Source organism: Eublepharis macularius, chromosome 2 (genome assembly GCF_028583425.1).
Source record: "Eublepharis macularius isolate TG4126 chromosome 2, MPM_Emac_v1.0, whole genome shotgun sequence".
NCBI lineage: Eukaryota > Metazoa > Chordata > Lepidosauria > Squamata > Eublepharidae > Eublepharis > Eublepharis macularius.
Window position 1 is genome coordinate 45,014,714 of NC_072791.1, and position 27,395 is coordinate 45,042,108.

At 42.7% G+C, this 27,395-nt stretch overlaps 1 protein-coding gene across 6 annotated transcripts in view; it reads right to left on the reverse strand.

Moving 5' to 3' along the window:
* The window catches only part of IFT43 (intraflagellar transport 43), a 109,306-nt gene that overhangs the window by 67,407 nt on the left and 14,504 nt on the right, over positions 1-27,395 (reverse strand). For 2 of the 6 annotated variants that reach the window (XM_054972051.1, XM_054972049.1), the window contains exons 1-3: positions 24,564-24,683; positions 22,223-22,303; positions 19,706-19,726 (exon numbers count right to left, since the gene is read on the reverse strand). In XM_054972051.1, the coding sequence (XP_054828026.1) occupies positions 19,706-19,726; positions 22,223-22,303; positions 24,564-24,614 (153 nt within the window). In that variant the 5' untranslated portion in view covers positions 24,615-24,683. Of the gene's footprint in view, positions 1-19,705; positions 19,727-22,222; positions 22,304-22,963; positions 23,070-24,563; positions 24,684-26,560; positions 26,720-27,395 lie in introns of those variants that run through there. The other 4 variants (XM_054972054.1, XM_054972050.1, XM_054972052.1 and 1 more) reach the window with 3 other exon arrangements.

Consider the following 27,395-nt stretch of genomic DNA (forward strand, 5'->3'; position numbering starts at 1 on the left):
AGACAAAAAAGAAAATTCTGTGTTGAGGATTATCAGGAAAGGAACTGAAAATAAGATGGCCAGTATCACAAGACCCTTATATAAAATTGATGGTGCAGCCACACTGGGAATACTGTGTATAATTCTTGTCTCCTCAACTGAAAAAGGACAGAGCTAAAAAGGTACAGAAAAAGACAACCAAAGTGATCAAGAGGTTGAAACTCCTTCCCTGTGAAGAAAGGGTTTTTGTGGCTTTGCAGCTTAAAAAAAACTAAGGGAAAACACAACAGAGTTGTATAAAAATATGCATGGGGATGAGAAAATATATTATTAAAATACTCCTTGTCCCATTATACTAGATCTCAGGATTACCCAATGAATATAATTGACAGTATATTAAGGACAATGGAAAGTATTTTTCACAATGCACAGTTAACCTATGGAGCTCTCTACCCTGTGGTGATGGTCACTGGCATAGAAGACCCATTAGTCTGGTCTATCAGTGGCTATTAATCAAGAGAGCTAAATGGCACCTTTATATTTCATAGAATCATAGGGTTGGAAGGTACCTCTAAGGCCATCTAGTCCAACCCCCTGCACAAAGCAGGAAATTCCAACCAACCCCTAACTGCCCCAGTGACCCCCTACTCCATGCCCAGAAGATGGCAAAACAACTTCAGGATCCCTAGCCAAACTGGCCTGTGGAAAATTGCTACCTGACCTCCAAGGTGGCAATCGGCATTACCCTGGGCATGTAAGAAGGTCACAAGAACTAAGCACTGATGTAACCCATTATGCCCTCTCCCTCATGATCTGCCCAAGTTCACAGAATCAGCATTGCTGTCAGATGGCCATCTAGCCACTGCTTTAAAACCTCCAAAGGAGAGCCCACCACCTCCCAAGGAAGCCTGTTCCGCTGAGAAACTGCTCTAACTGTAAGGAAGTTCTTCCTAATGTTTAGCCGAAAGCTCTTTTGATTTAATTTCAAGCCGTTGGTTCTGGTCCAACCTTCTGGGGCAAAGGAAAACAACTCTGTGCCATTCTCTATTTAACAGCCCTTCAAGTACTTGAAGATGGTTATCATATCACCTCTCAGTCATTTCCTCTCTAGGCTAAACATTCTGAGCTCCTTCAACCTTTCCTCATAGGAGTTGGTCTCCAGACCCCTCACCATCTTTGTTGCCCTCCTCTGGACACATTCCAGCTTGTCTAGATCCTTCTTAAATTGTGGTGCCCAAAATTGAACACAATACTCTAGGTGAAGTCTAACAAGAGCACAGTAGAGCGATACCATCACTTCTCGTGATCTGAATACTATGCTGTTGATACAGCCCAAAACCACATTTGCCTTTTTAGCTACCACATCACACTGCTGACTTATGTTCAGTGTATAGTCTATTAAGACCCCTAGATCCTTTTCACACAAACTACTGCCAAGGCAAGTATCCCCCATCCTATAATTATTCATTTGATTTTTCCTTCCTAAATGCAGAACTTTGCATTTATCTCCATTGAAATACATTTTATTTGTTTTAGCCCAGTTTTCCAGCCTGTCAAGATCATCCTGTATCCTGACTCTGTCTTTGACCGTATTTGCTACCCCCCCACCCCATTTAGTATCACCTGCAAATTTAATAAGCATTTCCTCTGTTCCTTCATCCAAAACGTTTATAAAAATGTTGAACAGAACAGACATTTTGACACCAAATGTAAGATACCGGGACAGGCTACTCCCTTTATGTCTTGTTTATGAACCTCCCTGAAGGATGTGGCTGCCCACCGCTGGAACAGGATGCCAGACTAGATGGATTGATGAACTCTTTTAATGGTTTTAATGTTTGATCTCCTACCTGCAGCCCTGAGTGGTACAGGTAAAAATTACCACATACTTTTAATCACATTTTTTACTGGCTCTCAAGAACACTAATGACACCACAGGAACTATAGAGATTCATGGTCTTTCTTAGATTGCTTCATTCCTGACTCATTAAGAAAAAAGAGAGAACATTTTATATTAAAAGGTGACAAGGGAATGGAACCTGAGGGTTTAATGCTCTTCTGAAGGATTTGGAGAGCTGCACTGTAGGGGAACGGTCCAGGAGCTCTTACAGGTGAACAAATAATTTGTTTCTTAATTTTATATTTGTGAGTGTGAGAAATGGACAATACTTTTCATTGGGGGCTATTGCCTGCTGGAAGTAGGGGGCATGACCCAACATAGCTCCCTAAGAGGAACAAAAATAGTCATTCTCCAAAAATAAACAGGGAAAAGGAATGAGAAGAGCTGCAGTTCCAAAATACCAGCTTTCTTCAGCAAAGGGGGTGCGGAAGGGCAGAGGACAAACAGAGAGCCCAAAACGCAGGAAATAGATTCCTTATATGGGCTCATCCGCAAGCGACAGAGCTCAGCCGACTGGAATGACTGTGTCACAAAATGTGAAGCCTTCAGGGGCTGCAGTGAGTGGAGTTTTCTGATCTTTAAATGATTCCTCCAGATTCTTAAGATGCCAAACCCAAGAGGCTGCAGTGCCAAAAAAGGAGTATTTTGAATTGAGATGTTTCAGGAAAACACCACATATGGGCGTATGTGCACACAAACACAAGACCCTATACATATTTTACTACCCTATGCTGAACCTTCAAATATATGTTAATCCATGCCTTAAAGTCTCATGCAGTTATGTCATACATTGTGCACAACTTATTTATTGCATTTTAAAACTTACTTATACAAGTTTCTGAAGAACATCCTTTAAGTATTACCCATAAGCACTTCTGTGCATACAATCACAATGTAAGTCATCCTCAGCCAACACGCCAATCTTTACTTATAGAAAAGAGATACTAAGAACCATCATCACCATTTTATCATTGCCATACCTAAAAGTAAAGTCTGTAGCTCATAATCACAGAAGTAGCAAACCAGGCAACCCCAGGCAAAGCAGAGGTTCCTATGTACTTGGGAGATACTCCAGGTATGCAGAAATTTTTATAAATTATCCAAAAGGAAAAAAAAACCTAATAAGGAGATGAGAACTGAGCATATTGCAGGAAGTAGTGAAAACTAAGAACTATTGAAAGTCAGTTAAAGGGAAAAACCAAAGGGAGGGAAATTGGGCAACTGACCTGTTCCAAATCCCCGAGTATTTTTCAGAATCTAGGTGGAAGATATTTAGGTGTGGGGAAGAAAATTTCCAAATAGTTTATTATATGCTTATCCATATATACCATGAATCCTCACAGGTCCCTAGCTTATTTCTTCCAATACTTAAGTTGATAGTCTAGTAATAAGGCAGTGAAGCATAACCACCCCCATACTGGGCAGAGGTTTCTGCATATTTGATGATTCCCCACATCTGAAGAAAAATACTAGTTCCTATTTTTTTAAAGAAAGAAAGAAAGAAAGAAAGAAAGAAAGAAAGAAAGAAAGAAAGAAAGAAAGAAAGAAAGAAAGAAAGAAAGAAAGAAAGAAAGAAAGAAAGAAAGAAAGGAAAAAGCAGTCTGATGGGGACTAAGCAGGCTCCTTGCTCTCCAGCAAACAGAGGGGGACAGAGATATTGGCTGGCTCATCACCAAGCATTTATAATATCCAGGTAGAAGGTGGTTGGGGAATATTTCCAAATAGTTTATCCCCCAATCTGATTCCTTATGGCTCCTGACTTGTCCTGTGTTAAACGAAAATAGAGATCATTGCAAAAGACAGAAGGTAATGAAAGCACTTATTTCCAAATGGACAAAGTGGTAAGTTATGCTGGGTAGAATCCCATGGTCAGAAATACTCAGGCAGAAGGGAGTTCATGATGTGTGGGAGTTTCCTAAAAGCGAGATATTGAAGGCACAATCACAAACAATTCCAATGAGAAGGAAAAATGAGAGGAATTTAAAGAAGTCAGGGTGGCTCCATAAACAGCTTTCTTAAGATTTTAAAATTTAAAAAGTCACATTTAAGAAATAGAAGGAAGGCTGTATAACAAGGATGAATATAAACAAATTGCCAGCACTTGTAGAGAGAATCTTAAAAGGGCAAAAGCTCAATATGAACTTAGGCTAGCAAGAGATACTAAACACAACAAAAAAGGATTATTTGGTTATGATTGGAACAAGAAAAGAGAAGGAATAAGAAACAGAGATGGGCACGAAATGGGGAAAAATGAAACAAGAGTTTTGTCACATTCCACGAATCACGAATCATGAACTTTCACGAAATTGTCCTGTTTCATGAAATGATTCGTTAGTTCCGTCAGAACCCAGGGCACTTCAGTGACCCCCTTCATACCCAGAGATGCCAAAATTGCAGAGAGACTCCAGCTGGCTCTCCTCTACCCACCCTCATCCAACAAGCCAGCAAGAACAAATGCTCTAGATAAGAATATAAGCAAAGAAAATTAAAGAAAAAAAGGTAGGCCTCAGTCAAGCTAGGCCCCAGAGCCAGGCAATGCCCTGAGACTGGGGTTGGGTGGGTTGGAGGAAAGAAGGCACCCTCACCCAACAACCTTCCCAACAAGGCCAAGAGCTGAACATAAGAAAGAGGCTTTTCAGTCTCTTTTAAAGCAGCAGCAAACTTAGACAAAAGTTCCCAATTCCACTCTCTCACCCCAAATCCCACCAACAGGTCCTCCCTCTCCCTCTGTCTACTGGAACTGAAAAGCACAAGGTAGAGACCTGTGCCTTATACAGAGCAGAACAGGAGGTCTCTGGTTGGCAGACAGACCTGCCTAACAGGGTTTGGAGGGATGAAATTGGTGTTTCCCATGGCTACAGAAGGCCCATCTCTTCAGTTGCCTAGAGGATTAACCCCCGCCCCTGCTCCTTGCTGTATAGGGCAGAATGGAAGCTCTCCAGTTGGCAAGGAGAGCTGCCTATCAAGGTTATGTGGGCTAAAATTGGGGTTTCCAATGGCAACAAAAGGTCTGCAGACATTCCAGGCCTATGTTGCCTAGGGAATCAATGGATCAGCGCCAGCCTGTCTGGCATCACGAATCATTCAGAAATCGGCTCCAAAAGTCGTGAATTTCATGAAAACCACAGCCCCGCGAAACACATTTTGCGAAATACGAATTGGCCCGATTCATCACAAAATTTGATTCGTATTTCGATTCGTGCCCATGTCTAATAAGGAAGTGTTAGGCCCAGGAGATAAAGAGAGGGCAGAACTGTTCAATTCCTACTTTGCCTTGGTCTTCTCTTGCAAGGGGAACTGTGCTCAACCAGGCAAAAAGAAAACACATGATGAAGGAAGGGAATCACAGCCTAGGATAAACATAGGGGTGGTACGTAAACACCTAGTTTCTTTAAATGAAATCAAGTCCTTGAGGCATCCTAGAGTATTAAAGGAACTTGCTGATGCAATTGCAGAGCCTCTATCATTGAGATTAGGTGAGATGCTAGAAGATTGGAGGGGATCAAATGTATACCATTACACCTTCTTGCATGCATCAGTTGCAGTTAAAGAAGAACTGAGGGAGTGATCCGCTCGCCCCCATCCCCTTATAGCTGTGCCTACTGAAAAAAGCACGCAAAAAGGTCGGGTGAGCGTCTCATGCCTTTTGGAACTCTGACATGTCCGCAGCTGGCCAGCACATGCAGAGTTCCGATGTGGGACTGCACAGAAGACAAGACGATGAACAATGGGTTAAAATTAAAGCAAAAGAGTTTTCAGCTAAACATTAGGAAGAACTTCCTGAAAGTGAGACAAGTTCCTCTGTGGAACAGGCTTCCTTAGGAGGTGGTGGGCTCTCCTTCCTTGGAGGTATTTATGAAATGGCTAGCTGGCCACCTGACAGCAATGATGATTCCATGACTCAATATGAATATACGCAGATTAGGAGAGGGAGGACATGAAGGGATGAGAATCTCATGGCTCTTTCTAATATGCCCAGGATAATACTGATCACCACTTTGGGCTCAGGAAGGAATTTTCCTTCAGGCCAGATTGGCCGAGGATCCTGGATGATTTTTGCCTTCCTCTGGGCTCAGAGCAGGGGTCACTGGGGGAGGTGAAGGGAGGAAACAGCTGTGAATTTCCTGCACTGTGCAGGGGTCTGGACTAGATGACCCTTGGGGTCCCTTCCAGCTCTTATGTTTCTATTTTTACCTCAGCCGTAAAAACCTGTTTACATACATAAACACACCGTTCTATGGTGCAGCAAATCTGTGCAAACATTATTATAAGGTATCACTAACATCATGCATACGTTATGATTATTTATTTAATTAATTAATATGGGTGATTTATATGCTAACTTTCCATGGGCAATCACACTCAAGGTGACTCACAAAATTAAAATGAAGCACAAATAAAATATGATAGATAATACAATAACATCCTAAAACCCTAACAGTACATAAAACCCAGAGATAACAGCAGAGTCTAAGTAAAGACCTTCTGGAATAGGCAGTACTATTATGCTGGGAGGCCTGTAATAGGGAGTGGGAAAGTTTGACAAAGTTCCTGGGTAATGGAATTTTACAATTTAGCTCACTGAAAACAAGATGATACAGGGATGGAACACAGCCAAAGGCAATGCTAGATATGATGTTATACTTACTTCTTAGGCTAGGCCTCCAGTACGTTTCTATGTATTATATCACTAGCTTCCTGCTGCCCCCTGCAACACAAACAATCCATTGTTTTCCCCCTAAAGGGACCCAGCTTCAGGACCTAGATTTTAGCTGCTTCTAATAACTTAACCAAATTCAAATGAGGGAGCAACTTTCTTTTTTGAGGAAATGTTTTCAATTTGATAATATAGTTCACTGAAGAAGTGCATTCTCCCCTCTAATACACACAGAGTTTATAAGTTTACCAGAAATAGAGGAAAGATAAGGCCAAGCGAAAAAAGAAGATAGAATAGACATCTGCATTGTGACAGCACAAGATATGGAAAATGAACAACAACACACACTTATTTGGAGAGTAGATGCCACTGAACTTAGTGAGATTTTCTTCCAAGAAAACACATTCATGACTGTCACATCCAAGACAGAGGACTGGTCAAAGAAGAGGAAGGACAAGATAAAATCTACTGAAACTAAAGGACTGGAAGAAAATCAATGATGATTTTGGCTGAAGGGGAATGGAAAGTTTGGTGACAGCAGTTCCAGAAAAGTGCAATGGGTAAGTAATATGTTGGTCAAACTGAAGCAAAAAATGCTTCATAAGCTTGAAAACTATGGAGATGAAAGAAAGGAAGAAGACATGGCAGAGGCTGGAAGGAGGATCAAAAGTAGTTTCTTTAAGGACATGGGAGATCTTAGCTCTTAAAAGTAAAAGACAATAAACCAGAGAAGAGGGAAAGAAAGTGAGCTAAATGAAGATAAAATGTCATGAGAGAAAAGATTCAAGACTGAAAATGAAAGCAAACTCTCTCACTAGAACTAAGACCAGGTAGAGCTGAAGTATCTGACTTAAGGTCACTTCACAGAAATGACTTCCATTGGGAAGTGTGAAGAAATCTAAATGGATCCCACAAACAGATCACTGTGTAATGATACAAATAGACTTTAAATTTTCTTAGGTCCAATTAGCCAATCAGCTAAAAGTGAGAATATTTTTTATAAAAGTAACAATAACGGCACTTATAGACTGCTCTTCCAGACAAATTAGTGCCCGTCTCAGAGTAGTGAACACAGTCAGTTATTATTATCCCCACAATACAGCAGGGGAGCTGGAGCTGAGTTTTTTACTCAAGACCACCAACTGAGCTCATGGCAATAGTGGGATTCAAACCAGCAGACTGCTGATTTGCAGCCTAATGACCCCGCCCCATTGCGGAAACGGCATCCGTCCTACTATTGAAGCAGTTTGTTTGCAGTTTGAAATAACCGCTACATGGTTCTCTTTGCCCTTGATAAAGCTTGTGTATGCGAAACAAACCAAGCTAGCAGTTTGTCGGGCAAGACATATTGGTTCTCCGCAGCAATTGGTGGGCTGGACCTTACAGGACTGAGCCAATGTACTTATGTATGTATGACTTCAACACTTCGGTACAATTAGAAAACAACGGAACAGTGCAATAAGAAATATATATGGACTGCATTAACTAATGATTGGACATGCCTCAGTTGTAATGACAAAATTATAACAGTTTACTGATTGTTTATTACAATTATTGTATAACTCTGGATTGATAGATATATATTTGTATTTGTGGAATTCACTTGAAGCACTGAGCACTTTAAAGATAACAGTAAATAGTTTGAATTTTGTTGAGGAGGGAGCTCTTGTTAATAGTGCATAGCCTGTTATTCCTGCCTTTTTCCTGCTTTAGGTCTGTGGCTTGCTGAGTCACCCCAACAACTCATCCTCCACATGCAGTACCCACAAGTACTTACCTTTAGTTGTGAGGTCACAGGAAAACCTCCAAACAGTACCAAAAAATGGTTTTGGAGGAGAAGTTGGGCACTTTTGTCATCACAGCCTAAGAACACTCACCCCCTTTTAATTTTTTACTTTGCACATGTGCGACTGCATGCAGCTACTGTTGCAAGCATGCTTCTGTGGCTGAACAGAAATGTGAAGAAGGAAAGGCAAGAGCTTCGGAGGAAGAACTGGGCAGAGACTGAGAAGAGTAGGAGGTTTCTTCAGAAATGCTTTAAGTGTTTATATGCCAGAAAGTTGGGGGGGGGGAAACGCACCATAAACCCGTAACAAAAAGAAAAGAACAAGTGCAGTCCCGGTAAATACACAGAAGATGCAGTAAACAAACAATATGCACACAGTTGGCAAATGATAATGTGAGCAAGCTTGGAGAAAAGACACCACAGTTCTGAGGGTGAACCATACCTCTAAGGGCATGCAAAAATGGCCGAGGTAAGGGCATAACTACACAATATAGCCAATACATGTGGGGTCAAGGGCGTACAACCAGACTCACATCAGATGTACATCAGAGGAACTCACCTTAAAAGCACTTGTTTGCTTGGCACTGCAAGGAGGAAGGACCTTCTATTTCTGTTTCTCTCCCACCCCACTTTTGCCAGCAGAATGGGTGGCAGCAGTAACTCCTTGTCCCTTTCTCTAGTTTCACCCTTGCAGTACTACTTTACATCACCAAGCAAATGAGTGTTTTTCAAGATGAGTTCCTATTTATTTATTTATTTATTTATTTCAAATTTCTATTCCGCCCTCCCCGCAAGCAGGCTCAGGGTAGATAACAACATATTAAAATACAATAAAACTGAAATTACCTGGTGACACTATAGAGTCTCTGAACCAATGCCGGATAGCTACAGTTGAATGGCTAAGGGTAAACAAGCTGAAACTGAATCCTGACAAGTTGAAGGTAATGTTAATTGGGAAGGCTGAGGCCTCTCCACTACTGATGAGCTCTAACTGTCTCTCACTGAGCTTAAGGGTGATTCTGGATCCAGCTTTATTACTGGAGCTGATGCAGCTGCAAAAAAAGGCATTCTACCAACTGCATTTAACTCAGGGTGGAAATACATGTTACTAAGTTCCTAAGGATGCTCAAGTGAACCTCATTTCATGTGTCCCCCCCTCCAATTTTCCATGCACTCACTTGCACAGCCATACTTTAATTTGCTCCATGTGAACGCATTCACGTGTTTGATATCAGTTCCTCCTCAACTGCTAAAAGTGTCCCAGTTTCATTCAGTGAAATGCATAGCTTGACACTTTCTCACAACTTGAAGAAATGCAAATTGGCAAGTTATAGGAGCCTACAGTACTTGTTCTCAAAGCGAAGGACTCACTTGCAGATGCAATCACACAATGGGAGCTCCCATGAAAGCAGCATTCACGTGCAACAAGCAAGAACAGCCTGCACATGAATTGAGGGCCACATATATAATCCTGCACTTGAGCATCCCCAAGTAATTCACAATGTGTATTCCCCCCTGCCCCAGTCGGAATGCAGAGGCAGACACCAAAATTGGGGTATAAAGGGTCATTTTATTGAATAATGACAACGTAACTTGCAACCATGGCAAGGGCCTGACTGGCAGCACAGGTCAGACCCTGGAGTCGTTCTTGGACCTCCGCCCTGACCTATCTTGGTGAGCCACCCTCTGCCCCAAGTGCAAGCCATCCCTCGTATGGCTGTGCCTTGGCCTGGCCAGGCGATGTGGTTCCCCATTAAAGCTCCCCCCTGTCCGCAAAGCTGGGGGAGGACCCAACCCTCAAGCCACGACTTTCTCCCTCTTTCTTTGGTGGTCTCAGGTTGGAAAGTATTCAAAGAATGAAATAAATGTGCAGAAATAGAATTTTAATATAACTAGTTCCCATCAGTTTATGCTCAGCACTCAGCAATCATCAGCATAGACTACTAAATGAAGCGCTGGGAAATACAGATGCTTGAAAGAGTTATTTTGGTGAGAATGATGAAAAATGTTATTGAGGATCAGGAGATAACCCCAGCAGGCTGAAAATAACTAGGCATCTATTCAGGGTGCCAAGAGCTGGAGAGAAAGCCTCAGGGAGCTCCAGGGTGAATGAGGCTAGAGCTAATACTGGGGAAGCTGGCCTAATTAGGGAACATGAGTACAACTACATTTTTCAGATTCCAGCTGCAGAATCTGGCCTTATTGCAAGTGAACAGCTGGAAGTCCAACACTTCTGCAGGCAACTAGGTGGCTTTAAGAGGAGATACATGAATTCATTCTACAGAGATGCAAGTGAAACACACATTAGCTTCTGCCCTTACCCTTCTCCTGATGGAAAATGCGTTTCTCCTACCAGACAAGGCCAACTAGGAAATAGTAAGATATTTCAGTTCAAGGTCTTCTGAGGGGATGTGAAAGGTAATTTAGCACTGACGATAGCCCCAAGAGCCTAACCTCAAAACTGTCTCAGTGTACAGCACTGGTGAGCTACAACTCTCTGAATGATACGCTACATTCATATGGTAGCAAAGCATCCACATGTTTTGTCACATGTCTATGGCTTGCTTTCACATTCAGATCTTATGTTCCATAATGATCTCCAGGTGATATGCTGTCCACCAGCATGGTGTGTAGCATGTTTACACCAAGCTGAGAGCAGTAAAGATAACAGCTAAAATGCAGCACTGCAGAGGTTGGACAGTTCCCACCATGGCAAGCTTGATAAGAAAGTAACCTTTCCCCATCCTCTAACAAAGAATACACTAATTTTGAAACACAATAACACTGTAAGAGTTACTTTGCACGTCAATTTTCCTAAGTGTAGCCCTATTTTTTTAGAGTACATCTAAATTATGAAGTGAGAATACATATTAACAAATGTGTATATTACATAAATGTATCTATATGTGATTCCTAATATATCCTCAGAGGCAGATCTAAGTTTGCTGCCATACAGTTTAGTGTAAAAGGCCACAGAAATTTATCCAATTACCACACCATTCAAACAAAAAGCAGAATCAGGTACGGTGAACACCTCAGAGCAAGAACCAAAACTGGCTCAGATACAGCTTGGCAGTCACCTGTTAATTCCACAGTGTGAACTATTTATCTACCTAGCACATTTGAAATTGCCTTCCTTATTCTGTCCCCCAGTAGCACCGTGAAGTAGGTTAAGATGACAGATATAGTGCCTGTCCCAAGGTTACTCAGTAAGTATCATGGTTGAGAAGTGATCTGTACTTGGGTTTCCCTGCTCCTAATACAGCACCTTAACCGCTACACTGCACAAGACATTCGCTACCCAAGAACTGAAAATACTATCTGGCGCAAAGTGGCTAATCTTTCTAATATTATAATGGAGCCCAGCAGACAAAGATGTCATCTCACAACTCCTCTGGCTGCCTCTGATATTACAGAGGTGCCCCTTTTGGGCAGGCAACTAGGCACTAAAGTTGATTTAGATGATCTTAACATTTGAATAATATAGTCAGTGATAAACTTTTGAAAAGTTATATAAATAAGGTGTTAAATGCATGAGTTTTCAAATAACACCTTCCGGGTGGATGCAGTTAGACTGAGTGGTTTAGGAGGTTTTTTTCACGAAAGGAGAAAACCAGGGGACAATTATGCTTGTGTGCAAACATATGCTGATTCCACACATGTTGGATAAAGCACTTTCAATGCACTTTATCAATCGTTTGAGGTGGGTTTTTTGTTCCGCACATGAAAAAATCCGTTCCAAATGATCTATAAAGAGGATTGGAAGTACATCATCCAATGTGTGCGGAATCACTAATATATGATTATAGCCATCAGAGATATATTATTTGGGCAACCAGCAGTCTGATCTTCACAACTGGCAGACTGAAGTGTTTGCTATAGTTCAACCTTCGAACGCTGAAGAGCAGTTACACAATACAAGACAAAGCACTTAGAATAGAGACAGCCCTCTGTTTATGCAAACATCCCGACTCCTACAACATTTATTTATTATATTTATATCCAGCTTCGGACAATTGCCCAAAACAACTCAAGAGGGAAAGACCTTGTCTTCATGTTTACAAACTAAGAAAGAAGACACAAAAGGGCAGAGGAATTGAGGGTCAAGAAAAAGGAAGGAGACTGTTTTGGCAGTGTCAAAAAGAATTTATATCCAGTTGGGGCCAGGCTGATCTTTCCTGTCTGGTGTTCTTGCTTGGATGTAGGTGGTGCAGCCTTTCAGCAGACCCCACAATCTTCTGGCTGGTGACAGAGGTCGGGATCTCCTTCTCCTTGCTTCTGCAGTTTCAGGGCAAATCTTATTCACATCCTTCCAGCTCATCAACCAGGTTTTGTTCCTCATACCACCACTCAATTATCTTTGTTCAGCTTCATCACCTACTTTGCAGGCATTCAAGTTCATCCCAGAGACCAGAGTGATTTAAATGGCACACAGCCACCTGACAGGACACAGGTCAAGTTCTGCAGAAGGCAAAAGTCCAGAGTGAAAGATGTCATGAGGTACAGCAGTCCCCAGCTCAAAATGTTTGCTCATTACATTCAGCCAGCCAGCCAGAAGCTACCTTTGTCTCCACAAATGAGAAATGCATGCCAAATACAGAAGAACTTGGATCCAAACATCTGGCCCTAAGGGGGTTCAGAAAAAGAGCACAAAGAGTGACCAGGGAGTTGGGAAGGGCCAAGAAGGAGAATGACTAAAGATTACAAGTATTTCAAGCTTGGCTAAGCAGCAAAGAATTGCACAGGACAAGTGTACAAGCTTTTAAAGTTTTGAGCACTTTATAGGCAAGGGTGGAGGAGGACTCTCAGAACTATTTCACAGAAGACGGTCACGTTGTAACAGAAATTTTGTGTCGAGGACACCTCCCCTCCCTGTTGTCATTACAAAAAAATCCCTCTAGCAACTACACCAACAAATGCTCATATTCATAGTCTCCAGTTATTTCCATGAGATTAAGCAGCTGGGAGTCAAGAGGGATCAGTACCACGTAATTAGACAACACTTCCAGCAAGGACTCCGGAGACCAGAGCTCTGGAACCCTTTGCAGGATACAAAGGGATGCAAGCAGAACTAATAAGAGAGGGGTTTTTTTAAAGTTCCCCTGCTGCAAAAATAGCAGGCACCATCCAGTCAAAGTTAAGAACATTTAAATCTCACTTATTTCAATGTGAGATTTAAGTATCTGCAGGATATATTGTCGAAGGCTTTCACGGCTGGAGAACAATGGTTGTTGTGGATTTTTCGGGCTGTATTGCCGTGGTCTTGGCATTGTAGTTCCTGACGTTTTGCCAGCACCTTCGGTGCTACACCTCTGAAGATGCCAGCCACAGCTGCTGGCGAAACGTCAGGAACTACAATGCCAAGACCACGGCAATACAGCCCGGAAAACCCACAACAACTATCTGCAGGATGTTTTATCCAGTGAGACTGAAGAATCAGTGTGAGAAGAGCTATCACTTGTGATACAATCTAGTTTTCATTTCTCAATTAGGCATGCTAACAACTTTGACATGAACACAATCATCAGGTAAACTTACTTGCTCAAATTTCCTTAACTACATGCAAGGTGAACACCTGATCAGATCCCCACAAAATTCCCTGCTGAAGTTCATCTTGAGCACACCACCATGCTGAGCAGCTTTAGCCTGGAAACTGGCCACTTGTACTATAGGGCCAGGTCACTGCAGCTTATAGCTGCTTTTACGCAAACTAAGAACTAAATCATTATATTTATGAGAGAAGAGGAACTATCTTCAGCAGTCATAGCTGGGTCATAAACCGACCAGCTTATACTGCGAAGCACAGAATTGTTTGCACTCATTTCCTCTTTCCATCTGCATAGTTGGATATATCCTTTTAGATGGGATAGATTGCATTGCCTGCATTTTGCACCTGTGCAGTTAGCAGCATCTACTGGAAAATCAATTCAAGAACTGATCACAAGATTAGCTAGGTTCATGGACAGACACCGAAGGAACACAGAGACATCAACATATTAATTCTCAACTTGAACCTCAGATTGATTTTTTTCTTATTGCTATGTGCCTTTTAAATGTCTGAGGTGCCGGTGGGGAGCTGCTTGTGCAAGAAAGCTTTGCTCTGTTCAAATCAGATGTCTCCAAACAGTTTGCCCAACAATTAGCTCCCTTCTCACAGAGGGTAAACAAGTAGTGAGCCAAACCAGGGAATGATCAAACATAACTAGTCACAACCAATTGTTGAAGAATTAACTTGAAGCAACAGTCCTACTGTAACTCACAAAAATTTAAAAAATTAGGTTCTTTTAGTATTACTATTTTTATGATTTTGTAGGGAAGGGAACTGAATCAAAATACTCTCTCCATATTAAAATCATACTGGAAGGCAACGTTCTATCAGGGCTTCCAGCAACGGCTAGTCAGATCCCCCCATGAAGCACAGGCAGGTGTGATATAATAAGCTATGCCCTTTTGCTTGCTTCCAACATCCACACCAATACAAGGAAGTGTGCCAACACAGCTATTATTATTATTGCAGCACAAGTAAATTATACAATCAATATAAACACAACAGTTTCGATTCCATTCAATTCAATGTGGCTGCAAACTTGTTCCAATAGACTGAGAGAGTCAAGTCCCATATGTTAACGGAACTTCTTTATCACAGGCTGCAAACGGTGCCAGTTGAAGTTAATCGGTGGCGTCCAAGATTTATGAGCTCCAAGGTGGCGACGAGCTATACCGGTCTATTCCTTTTTGTTTTGGTTGTGCTTCCAACATCCAGCAGTTAGAAGCACATGGGCTCGAACCATCCAAGTCCCATTTAGCTGGTCACAGCTAATATCCATCAATGGGTTTATCTTGTATGTTTAATCCTATTTAAAAAACATCTAAGCTAGTGCCCATCACCACATATGGTGGCAACAATTTCTGTAAGTTAATTATGTATTGAAGAAATACTTCCTTTTGCCTGGCCTGAAACATAACTTCAGAAGGAATAAAGATAGAATCTTGGCCTCATTTGTTTAGACTTCACAAATGACTACAGCACCAGAAGGGGATAGAAATATTGTATGATTAGGGACAAAAAATAAAATAAAATCCCTGTTCATGATTGACTCCAACCTATGCTGACAGACAGGTGTGAAACTGAAAAGGCAATGCCATTCCAGCCACCCTAAGGCTTAATAGAGCAGCAAACACATAAATTGTTTGGAAAACACACTAGGCTCAGAGACATCCACCATACTCACAAGCATTTAACAGCTACATCTGCTTTTAGCCTGCAGCTGAAACCAGGCTTGGAAAGACATCAACTCTGAGCTTATTTTGAAACAGAAATGGCGCACCTCATGCCTCTCGTAAACAGCTACAAAACTGCACCTTCAAGGCTTTAGAATTTGTCATCACTGATTTTTACAAAGGAAAAGACTTGCCTCTGCATCTCTTGAGAGGCATAACTGTCATCACAGACTAGCTAATACAACTTCCTGTGATAGTAAACATACACCGCAGAAACCTACAAAACCCATACCCTACTGATAAACCTGCAAAGTAAAAGAAACATTTATGAAGGATGACGTCTTCAGGTTGGTCTTGGAACTGCCATAAAACAGTAGCTTTTATATAAAAATTAGGAAAACAAAAGTTAAGAATGTGGCCAGGGGATGATTAAGAGCTTGCATAACAAGCGCTGTTCTGCAGGATGCAAGGTTCTGTTGATTGGCAACCCCCACCCCGGAGAACTTTTCTCTGCTTCCAAGTCCATTTGTGCATCCAGGAAATTAGTGCACCGATTGCCACTCACCACTTTCAGTTCTAGCCAATTGTTCCCTGAATCCCTACCTGTATCCCTAATATGCATGTTTCTTTCCATGTTTTGATCTCCATAACCTCTCCACATACCAACTAGTACCCATTTCTTAATATTACAATTTATTTTTGATCCTGCTGTTCCACCCTCTCCAAATACCAGCAGTGCAACCCACATGGTTATCTGAGGTCTGCAGAGCTACTAAAGAGCCACAGCACAAATGAGCATCTGACATGAGATTCTGTAGATCACTAAGGAAGCATTTGATCCAGTAATATGGAATGCTGTAGAAAATAGGGCCTATGACTAAAAGTGTAGGACACTGTGCTTCATTCACAGAGCTAGCCATCTTCTGTTAGATGCCACTGCAATAAAGACTATACATCTGTTTCTCAGTTCATGCTGAGAGATTTATCATGGAAAATAAAGTGAGAAAAGGAAAGAAATGAGCACAGCTGCTGCTGTCAAAATGGCACCGGACATACATTGCTATGGTTTCCTCATCTGTAGTCTTCACAGAGATGACTTTATTTATTTAAAACATTTGTATGCCGCCTTTGTACCCAAGCAGGGCCCCAAGGTGGTGAATGTTTAAAAAATTTTAAACATTTAAAAAATTAAATATAAAACAACTTAAAATAATGTAAAAATAACTCAATAAACACACACACAAACACACAACTAGAAGAACAGGAAAGAGGGCCTATAACAGTTATTGGGGGTATACCAAACAAAACAACAAAGTCTTCACCCACTGGTGGAAGAAAGCGACAGAGGGGACAGATGCCCAAGGAGGAAGTATGAAAGTTCTGGCACTGTGATTGAAAATGACTGTGCAGCCTCAAATGGCATTGTCACCTGAAGCAGGGCCTCCAAAGATGACCAGAGCGAATTGGAAGGTTCATATGGGAGAAGGCGGTCCTTCAGATATGATGGCCCCAAGCCATACAAGGCTTTAAAGGTCAATATCAGCATCTTGAATTGGGCCTGGAAGCAAATCAAGAGCCAATGTTGATGGAACAACATTGGAGAGATATGGTTCCTACAACTCACACCAGACAGTATTCTGGCCATATCATTCTGTACCAGTTGTAGCTTCTGAACAACTGTCAAGCGCAGCCACATGTAGACCACATTACAGTAATCTAATCTAGATGTACCACAGTGGCAAGATCTTTCCTTTCCAGAAAGGGCAGAAGCTGGCGAAAGACATCCCAGGCCACTGTTGACACCTATTTACCCAACAATATCCCCAGGTCCAGCAGCATTTGATGCATTTACACATGATGTGTATGGATTTCTTATAAAAAGGCTTCTCCCTTCCCTCTGAGCTCCATAAATTTGCCACTCCCATTCAGGTGACTGAAGTGGCTCAAAAAGAGAACACAAAGCAGACAAAGATGAAACATCCTTAAACATAAAAGGTGAGCCATATTTCAGATGACTCACTTTTTATGTGGTACAGGCGCAGTCTGCACATGGGTGGGAAGGACGGCCCTCTTCCCAGCCCTTCGCTGCCACGATAGGCCAGCGCAGGGAATGGTCCACCCGCCTGCATGGCCCTCTGCTCAGGCAAGGAGGCAGTAGGATGGGCGACCCCGCCTCCCAGCCCTTCCTCGCTATGATCGGGATGCTGGGGAGAGGGCAATGTCTGGCCCCTGCCGCCCTGCCCTTCTCCCCCTGCCCCACATCAAGGTACTGTGGAGGGGTCAATGCCCAGCCCTGCCGCCCTGTCCTCCTCCAGATCAGGGCGCTAGGAAGGGGGCAATGCCTGGCCCGGCTGCCCTGCCTTCATCCAGCTCGGGGCACTAGGGATGGAGCAATGCCTGGCTCTGCTGCCCTGCCCTCCTCCCCCCATCCCAGATCAGGGCGCTGGGGAGGGGGCCCTATCCATGCTGCCCTATCCTCCTCCCCTCACCCCAGATTGGGTCACTTGGGAGGGGTCAATGCCCAGCCCCGCCGCCCTGCCCTCCTCCAGATCAGGGCACTAGGGAGGGGGCAGTGTCCTGCCCTGCTGCCCTGCCCTCCTTCCTCCACCCCATATCGGGGTGCTGGGGAGGAGGCAATGCCTGGCCCAACCACCCTGCCCTCCTCCAGATCGGGGTGCTAGGGAGGGGGCAATGTCCAGTCCTGCCGCCCTAACCTCCTACCCCCACTCCAGATCGGGGCACTGGGGAGGAGGCAATGCCCATCCCCACCACCCTGCCCTCCTCCCCCTGCCCCAGATCTTGCAGAAATAAACAAATTCCATAGTAAAGGTTCTGGTACTGGGATGAAGTGCCAAATCTAAATTGCCTGACTTGACAGAATCTCTCTGGTACAAGGAGAATTCCGAAGTAGACAAAGGTTATGGCTAATGTACATCTATACACTACTACTCCTATCTCCAATAGTAAAGCAGCTGGCCCCTATTTTAGTCACAAGCAAAATGATGCCAACAACAAACAAGGTAAGGAGGGCTGCTAGATATTCTGGGGACTGAATATACTCCAGAACACAATGTTGGCATCAGTTTATTTTTTTATTTATTTTTTTATATTTCAATATTTTTATATACCACCCATACTCAGGGGCTCTGGGTGGTGTGATAGTTGAGTGATAGTTAAAGGAAAGAGAAAGGGGGGCAGAGGAAAGGAAATCTGCTTTTTCAAGCCCCTGAGAACTTATAAGATCTGTGGATGGGGAAGCATTTCCAAATTGTTCTCCTCTTCCACAATTCCTTGCAGTCCTCCCACCAACACTTGTAACCAACAAACTGCTAACCAGCAATTTTTTTTCCTCACAAGAGGCTCCTGCTGGACTGTATGGCTTTAAAAGCTCTGTTTTCATACTGGAGGCTGCCAAATAAAACTACCAAGGAACAGGAAAAAAACCCGCGGAAACAGTAATGTCTTTAAAGTGCACTGTGCCTAATTATTACAACTGTTTGATATCACTATTTAATGTCAGTAACTTCACAATCCTAGAGTCTAAAGTGCACAGTGCAAAAAATGAACTCATACAGTCACAAATCACAATTACAATATGTTCACATCCGAGAATCTAAGCAGTTAATTACAATGTATTCACATCTGAGAATCCACATAATATTAAAGACACATCAAAGAGTCTTTGAAGTTCAATTTTCTCTATTATTCAATAGAGATTTGCAGTCCAACAAAATTCTTATAGCAGTGTCCTCATATGATTTCTTTTCTAGGTGGACTCCTGCAACCAGAAGCAAGATGGTGCACTTTAAAGACTACTGTTTTTGTGGGTTTTTTCCCTGTTCCTTGTTAGCATCCCCGTGGGGTCCCTTTGTTTAGTTAAATAAAACTACCAAACAGAAGACCAATACCGGTTTATTAAGACTCTCATTCTACTTGCAAATTATTATGCCTGTGCTTTGCAAGACGGGCTTGTCATTCCCAAAGTTTTTCAGCTCTTGCTATTGGCTGTCATTATACTACACATAGCTATAGAAGGATAAAAAATTGTCATGATCAATGTCTGTAGCAGGAGCAGTAAATGCAAGAATAACACTTAAGGAATATTCCACCAACTGTCTTCAGAAAAGTCAATATTCTAACCATCTACTCAAGAACAGTCTACCTTTTCTGTAGTGTCTTCATCCTAGAATGGAATAAGCAAAGAGAAAAAAGCAGAAAAGAAAAAATGTCATGAATGTGCAGCCACCAGAAGAGACAGGATCCTGTGCTTGGATGTGTTCATGCAAGGAACCCCAAGAGCCTCTCTCTTCTTGCCCCACACTCAGGGCTTCCCTATGCTCATTTGTTTACTTTTGACCAATGGTATAGGAAGATGATTTGGGCCTATTTACACATCATCTGCAACATCTACACTGCCAACACTGAGACTTCATACCATGTTGCTTTCAATAGACATTGTCAGAAATTCCCCCTTCATCCTGACATGGCATTTGTATCTTGGATGAGATACTGTGGTCTTGTGCACTCCTTTACCTTTTCCCTTTTTACCACTGACTTTCCCTGTGGCTTCAAAAATAATAAATGGACTCACATAAGCCTGTTTTCTACATTGTTCTTTATAATTTCTTGTTTTTCTTGTGCAAGTGTCCATTTTTATATCATGATATAAAAATGCATAGTATGGTCACAGTGTGGTGGTGTGGCAGCTAATGATAGGGGAGGGGAATAAAAGAGGAGAGAGGTATCAGAGGAAATGCTCCTCTGGACTTATGGCTGTTCACTCCTACATTCTGGTTCTTCCTTTTATTTGTTTAAGCTCCAGCTACCCACAATCAGTAAAAAGAGGTAACACAAGCTTTGATTAACTGGTTGGTAGCGTGTACGCTCTGTGCTCCCTAAAGGGCTTTCATTTGGGACCCTACTAGAATAATGCACTTAATTGTGAGGTAATATAAACCCCCTTTCACAGTTATTTTGACAGGACAGACAAGATGCAGAGAGTGATGAACAAGAAAGATTTGTTTACAGAAAACAAGGTACAGATTTTGGGTTTGGTGTAGTGGTTAAGAGCGCAGGACTCTAATCTGGAGAACCGGATTTGATTCCTCACTCCTCCACTTGAAGCCAACTGGGTGACCTTGGATCAGTCACAGCTTCTAGCTCTCTAAGCCCCACCCATCTCACAGGGTGTTTTGTTGTGGGGATAATAGTAACATACTTTGCAAACCACTCTGAGTGGGTGTTAAGTCATCCTGAAGGGCAGTATATAAATCGAATGTTGTTGTTGTTATTATTGGAATACTTCAGTATAGAATGAACAACTGGCTCTTAACTTCACTCCCTGGAGAGTATAAGTTTTCTTCATGGGAGTTAACTCTTAGATTTGCATGTGGCCAAAATTACAAAGATTGGTCCATAGCCCTGGAGGATAGGTTCTTTGGAAGTGATTGCCACAGTGGAAATTCCCAATTTCCCCCAACAAAGGGCAATGTAGGACATGACAGATAAGCAAAACTCTTTCCTCCACAACCCCGTACAAAAAGGTGACCACATTCACAGACTATAGGGAATGTGCTGCTACAGTGTTCTGCTACAGTGTTCTCAGATTCTTTACTTAGTGTAATGCTTTGGCCAAGTCACATTAACAGCATTTTTTGTTTGTTACAAACAGGACTGAAACTGATGGGGGCACAGTCAGGATGCACACTGAGAAACAAACCCAAGGAGAAACTGGTGGAAAGCCAGTTTCAAATTATGTTAAGAGAATGCAGCGGCTATGATGATAGGAAGTTAGAGGCTGTAGCCCATAGGTTATTTGGTGACTACTATAACAAGTACAAAAGAAATTACCCACATATTTGAGGTCATCAATAACCTATTGATTACATCATACAGCTGAACAAGGACAGTTGGCCTATATAATAAATGGACTGAGTGAGTGAAAAGGAAAAGCAGCTTTAGTCCAAAAAATGAAAAATCAGGAATGGAAGGGAAAGATGGTTGTTGTGGATTTTCCGGGCTGTATAGCCGTGGTCTTGGCATTGTAGTTCCTGACGTTTCGCCAGCAGCTGTGACTGGCATCTTCAGAGGTGTAGCACCAAAAGACAGAGATCTCTCAGTGTCACAGTGTGGAGAAGATGTTGGCAGGTAATTTATATCTACTCAGGAAGGTAGGTTTGGGCTGAGTCATCCTGTAAAAGTTTCCCAGGGTGTGGAATGCTAATGGAGGGAGGCTTCGCTGTATTCTGAGGAAGGGAAAGAGTTCTAAGACTATGGCAAGTTTGTTACGTCTTGCCAAAAGAAAAGAGTTTCATGACACATCTGCACCCAACCTGAAATCCAGGGAAGCAGTAAACTTCCCCTCAACAGGATAATAAAATGATGAGCTTACCAAGTGGTTACATGTATCCTATGATAAATAATCACCTGCAAAAAGTTCATTTGTGTTTTACAAGCAATGTAAGAGCCAAGATTCTTCAACTTTCCAAGGACCCCTTGGTAGTAAATCTATACATATCTATCAGAGAAGGTAAACATAGCAGCCTGGTTCTAGAACACATGTTCTTGTATGAGAAGAGAAACAGAAGAAGCCAGCTAAGGTTTAGAGTAGACTTTTATCTTGGATGAAAATTCAACGTATCTCAATTTTTCAGCTGAAAATTGAGCTAGTTGCACTCACCTCTCCAGCTGAAGAGCAGGTAGGGCTAAGATGGTTTTCCTCCAAGTGAGAATCCTGCTGAGCTCGTCTGCCCATCTTTACCTGCGTAGAATGGAAAGGAAAACTTCAGAAGCATACACAGTGCCAGTGGTGGAGACAGTATGGCAGGGATGATTAAACTTTGACCAAGCAGTCCACATGAGTTTCTGTAACAATTTGTGTATGGCTCCCAAAACCATGTTACTAGAAGGAATGAGAGCCTTATCTTATTCTCTGGAATTAGGAGGCAGTAGCAACAACTGACTGGGAAAGGTGGAGTAAAGATCTGGTTCTGGTGGGGAGGAAAAAAGAGATTAGAAGAAAGAAACACATTATTAGCAGGGAAAGTAGCTACAAGGGAGTAACAGAAAAAGCAGCAGTGGGTGATAGTTTTTTTATTTATTCATTTTTGATTTTTATATTATATTATATTATATTATATTATATTATATTATATTATATTATATTATATTATATTATATTATATTATATTATATTATATTATATTATATTATATTATATTATATTATATTATATTATATTATATTATATTATAGTGAAAGACAGGTGGGGAGGCTTAGATGGAGAAGCATTTGGTAGCAGAGCTGCTGGGAAGAAAGGAAGATCTATGGAGACTCTTGTGACTAGCCACCTCAGGAATATTTTATTGACTCATGTGTAAATATTTTATAAAATAAATATAACAAGGGAATGAATATTTACTTGGAGTAGAAAAATAATCCAGGAAGGATCTCATAATCTTTATTATCAGGCTTGCATAATTTATAATACACCAGCCAAACACAACCACCAGCTTTTGTGATCCCAAGCTGGCAACAAAACCAGGAAAGACGTCCAGTTCATGGAGGGAGGGGAGAAATATTCATCTTGGTGGGCTGTAGGCTGTGCAGATAATATGTAATACAAACAGAATAAAAGGCTGGTTAAAGAAGCCAATACAAATACTGCATAGAGAACTTCAGCACAAAATTAATTCACAGCATTGGGCTTTGCTGAAGAAAAAGGCGATTTTGCTTGTCTCATTTCCCCTTTGCTGTTATTATGACATTATGACACATTAAGCATTTATAACTATACTGGACAGCAGCATCCATCTCCTCCCTAATGAGTTTGAGACACCTTGCACCTGAGTCCTACAGCAAGCCTTTGCAAGGTGACGCTTAGCAAAGAAGCCCTGTAGTGTTCAACTACAAGATGGAAAGCTGAGGCACTTCCTGAAGCAAGCAGGACACCAGCTCCAATGTTGCTAGGGTTGCCAGCTCCCAGCGGGGCAATTCCTAGAGTTTTGGGGGGTAGAAGTTGGAGATGGTGGGGTTTGGAGAGGGGAGGCACCTCAGCTGGGTATAATGCCACAGAGTCCACCTTCCAAGGCAGCCATTTTCTCCAGGGGAACTGATTTTTGTTGCCTGCAGATCAGTTGTAATTCTGGGAGATCTCCAGCCTCTACCTGGAGGCTGGCAACCATAAATTTGCAGCTGCACATGGCACAGGAACACAGGTATTGAGGGCTCCCAATATTTCATTAGAGAACAGTACATATATTTCAGTAATTTCTATTATTGCCAATCTCCAGGTGGGGTCTGGAGATCTCCTGGAATTACAGCTGATCTCCAGATGACAGAGATCAGCTCCCCTGGAGAAAATGGCTGCTTTGGAAGATGGCCTCTGGTATTTCGCACCACTGAGGCCCCTCCCCAGGCTGCACCCCCAAATATTCAGGCATTTCCCAAAGCAGTGGTGGCAACCGTAGCCATGTCCATTAACCTTCTGCTCAGGGTGAGCCCTGGAAGCCTTAAGCAGAATGAAAAAGGCTGAGCCTGGCTGCCCTTCAGAGGGCTCTTTAACCGTTCAGAGTTACTTCAAAATCTTACTCCGGTATAATGCCATAGTGCATCCTCCAAAGCAGCCATTTCTCCAGGCGAACTGATCTCTGTGGCCTGAAGATCAGTCAAAATTCCAGGAGATCTCTAGTCACCGCCTGGAGGTTGGCATGGCACGCATTCCACAAGTTAGGCCCTTTCCAAGCCGGGGGCTTTCTGCAGCAAAAATGCCTTTCTCGGAGTTAGCCTTCGCCCAATCAGAAGTAACTGTTTTTAGGGAACTTGCCGGACGGAGGCCTAGAAAGGGCGCATTTGCCACGATTCCCCTCGGATATGGGGAAAAAGCAGCGGGGTGGACGGGAATGATTGCGTGTGAGTGGCTGGCGGTTTAGCGGGAACAGGCCCCTCGTCGCTATGGCAACGCGGCCTTCACGGGCAACTGAGCCGCCCAGGCCGCTTCGCCGGAACGGCATCGCTCTTACCGCGCCTCCCCCCTTCCGCGGCTCATCGCCCAGCTGTGGATCATCGTCCATCCCGTAGGCTTAGCCGCTTGCAGGCCGGGCGGGTGCTCGTGAAGACCGCGGCTGACTTCCGGAGGGAAAGCCCGCGCGTCCTTAGCAACCCTTAAAGGGAGCGCAGCCTTGGCTAGACGAATGCATTGAGGGACCATTCCTGGGAAAGCAGCAGGGGGCGTAAGATGCATTGTACACATAGGGTTGCCAGCTCCAAGTTGGGGAATTCCTAGGGGTGGAGATTGGGGAGGGAAGGGACCTCAGCAGGGTACAATGCCTCTCTCCCAAGCAGCCACTTTCTCTACAAAAACTGATCCATATAGCCAGGAGATCAATTGTAATTCCGGGAGATCTCAAGTAACCATCTAGATTCTGGAGGTTGGCAGCCCTTGGTCTCCAGTAGAACAGCAAGATTCAAGTCCAGTAGCACCTTAAAAGACCAACAGGATTTTCTTCTACCCTAAAAGCTTATGCCCTGAAATTCTTGTTGATCTTTAAGGTGCTAATGGACTCAAGTCTTGCTTTATCAGAATAAACAACATGAAACAAAGAAAGCAGCACAAAAACTACAGGAGTTCTTCATGGCAGATTGCCACAGTCCAATTTATCCAAGATCTAGGCCTAGATAAACCTAGGCAGGAGCTGCTTTAGATTCTGGTATCCTGGAACTATACTAAAACATGAAATAGAGTTTTGACTGTCGAAGGCGTTCACGGCCGGAGAACGATGGTTGTTGTGGGTTTTCCGGGCTGTATTGCCGTGGTCTTGGCATTGTAGTTCCTGACGTTTTGCCAGCAGCTGTGGCTGGCATCTTCAAAGGTGTAGCACCAAAAGACAGAGATCTCTCAGTGTCACAGTGTGGAAAAGATGTTGGCAGGTCATTTGTATCTACCCCAACCCCACCCCTCCTGAGTAGATACAAATGACCTGCCAACATCTTTTCCACACTGTGACACTGAGAGATCTCTGTCTTTTGGTGCTACACCTCTGAAGATGCCAGCCACAGCTGCTGGCGAAACGTCAGGAACTACAATGCCAAGACCACGGCAATACAGCCCGGAAAACCCACAACAACCAGAGTTTTGACTGTTACAAGGGGAGCTGGGGAAGCATCTTTTCCTATCAATTCTGGAACAGATCTAGGGTCTCCTCATCCAGTACACTTAGCATTTATATAGCACCATGAGTGTTCAAAACCCTTTGCATACAGTATCTTCTTGCAACAACCTTGAAAGGTAGGCTAATATTATCCCAAAATTGCAGATAAACTAAGAGGCTTGCCAAAGGCCATCAAACCCAGTCCATCAAACCCAGATCTCCTTCAATTAATCACACCAGCTTCCAGTCACAATGATCCAGGACTGCATTCACACACTGCTGTAAATTGTACTGTTGTTAAACTACAGAAATAATTTTGCAGCTGGTGTGTATACTATAAAAACAATTCAATAAACACACATAAACACAACATAAAGAACAGAGGAGACCACCAATAACAGTTATTGGGGGTATGCCAGACAAAACAAAGAAGTCCTTAACCTCTAGTGGAAGACAGACTCTTCCTGGGGGAATCTCCCTAGGGAAGGAGTGCCAAAGATTTGGTACCACAAATGAGAAGGCCCTTAGCTGTCAATCCACACAGCTAAAAGGAAAACTTTCTGGGCAGAATGCACTATATTTGAGCTTCTGCACTTTCCATTTCAGCGACAAAACACTGTAATTTCCTATTTCATATTACTTTTGTCTCCTCCTCCATCCCTTATTGACTTTTAAGCTTGCTTTTCTCACAAAGGGTCCAAGAGGTGAACAATAATACATAATAAAGTATATAAAAATGTAAATGGTTTCTTCTTTAAAGGAATGCTTCAAAACCTTCTATAGTCTCATTGGAGTTTTTCTCTCCAAGGTTCTCCAGCCAGCTTCATGGGGATTATTTGTTTTAAGAGAGGCTCCTGTAGACTACCAACCTGTTAGGATAGTGGGCAAGCCAGGACAGCTAGTAAAGATCTGGCAGTTGACTAGATCCAGACTGGTCTTTTCTCTTCCTCCAGTCCTTAACACTTAAAGTGGAAATTCTGTTGGCTAGAAGAGAAGAGGTAGACAGATGTCTCTTCCTTGTATTGTTTCTGCAAAAAAAAAAATCATGAGTTTCAGTTAAAGGATACTGTGAGGTTTGCTGATGTCTGCTCTATAGACTTCTGTGGAAAGGAATGCTATTTAAAAACAGATTAAAAGCTAAGCATTTTTCTGCATCATTCTCTAGTTCCTGGCCCCCATAGATCTGGGTTCATCATGGAATGCTCCTATGACCATTCTTATGTCAATTGTAACATGAACTGAGGGCGAGTACTCATCAGACGACTTGTCCTCCTTGTTATAGACATATCTTGAGAAGGGAAGGATAGATGCCTTTTCAGTGTAGATAAGAAAGTGATAAGAAGGGAAGAAAACAGCTTTCCGTTAGCCATCTTTTAACAGGTGCCCCACTTCTGTAGCAATTATGCCGATTGCTCGCATGATGGAAAGGTCACATTAGGAAAGCTCAGCTGTAAATAAATAAGAAGAAAGAACTCAAAGCCAAGTACCCAACCCACTCTTTTTTTTTCCAGCCCAAGAGCAAGCTTTCTTGGAATCTAGGCCTATATATAAACAAGGATGCCCCCTGGGAGGTATCGCACGGGTGTATCCTGCCCGCCAGAGGGCGCCATCGGCTTTCCTTCGCTACCCTTGCGTCCGGGGAGAGGGAATGAGAGACTGGTAAAATAAATGAAGCGAGGCCTGCCTCAGTTACGAGCGAGAGCA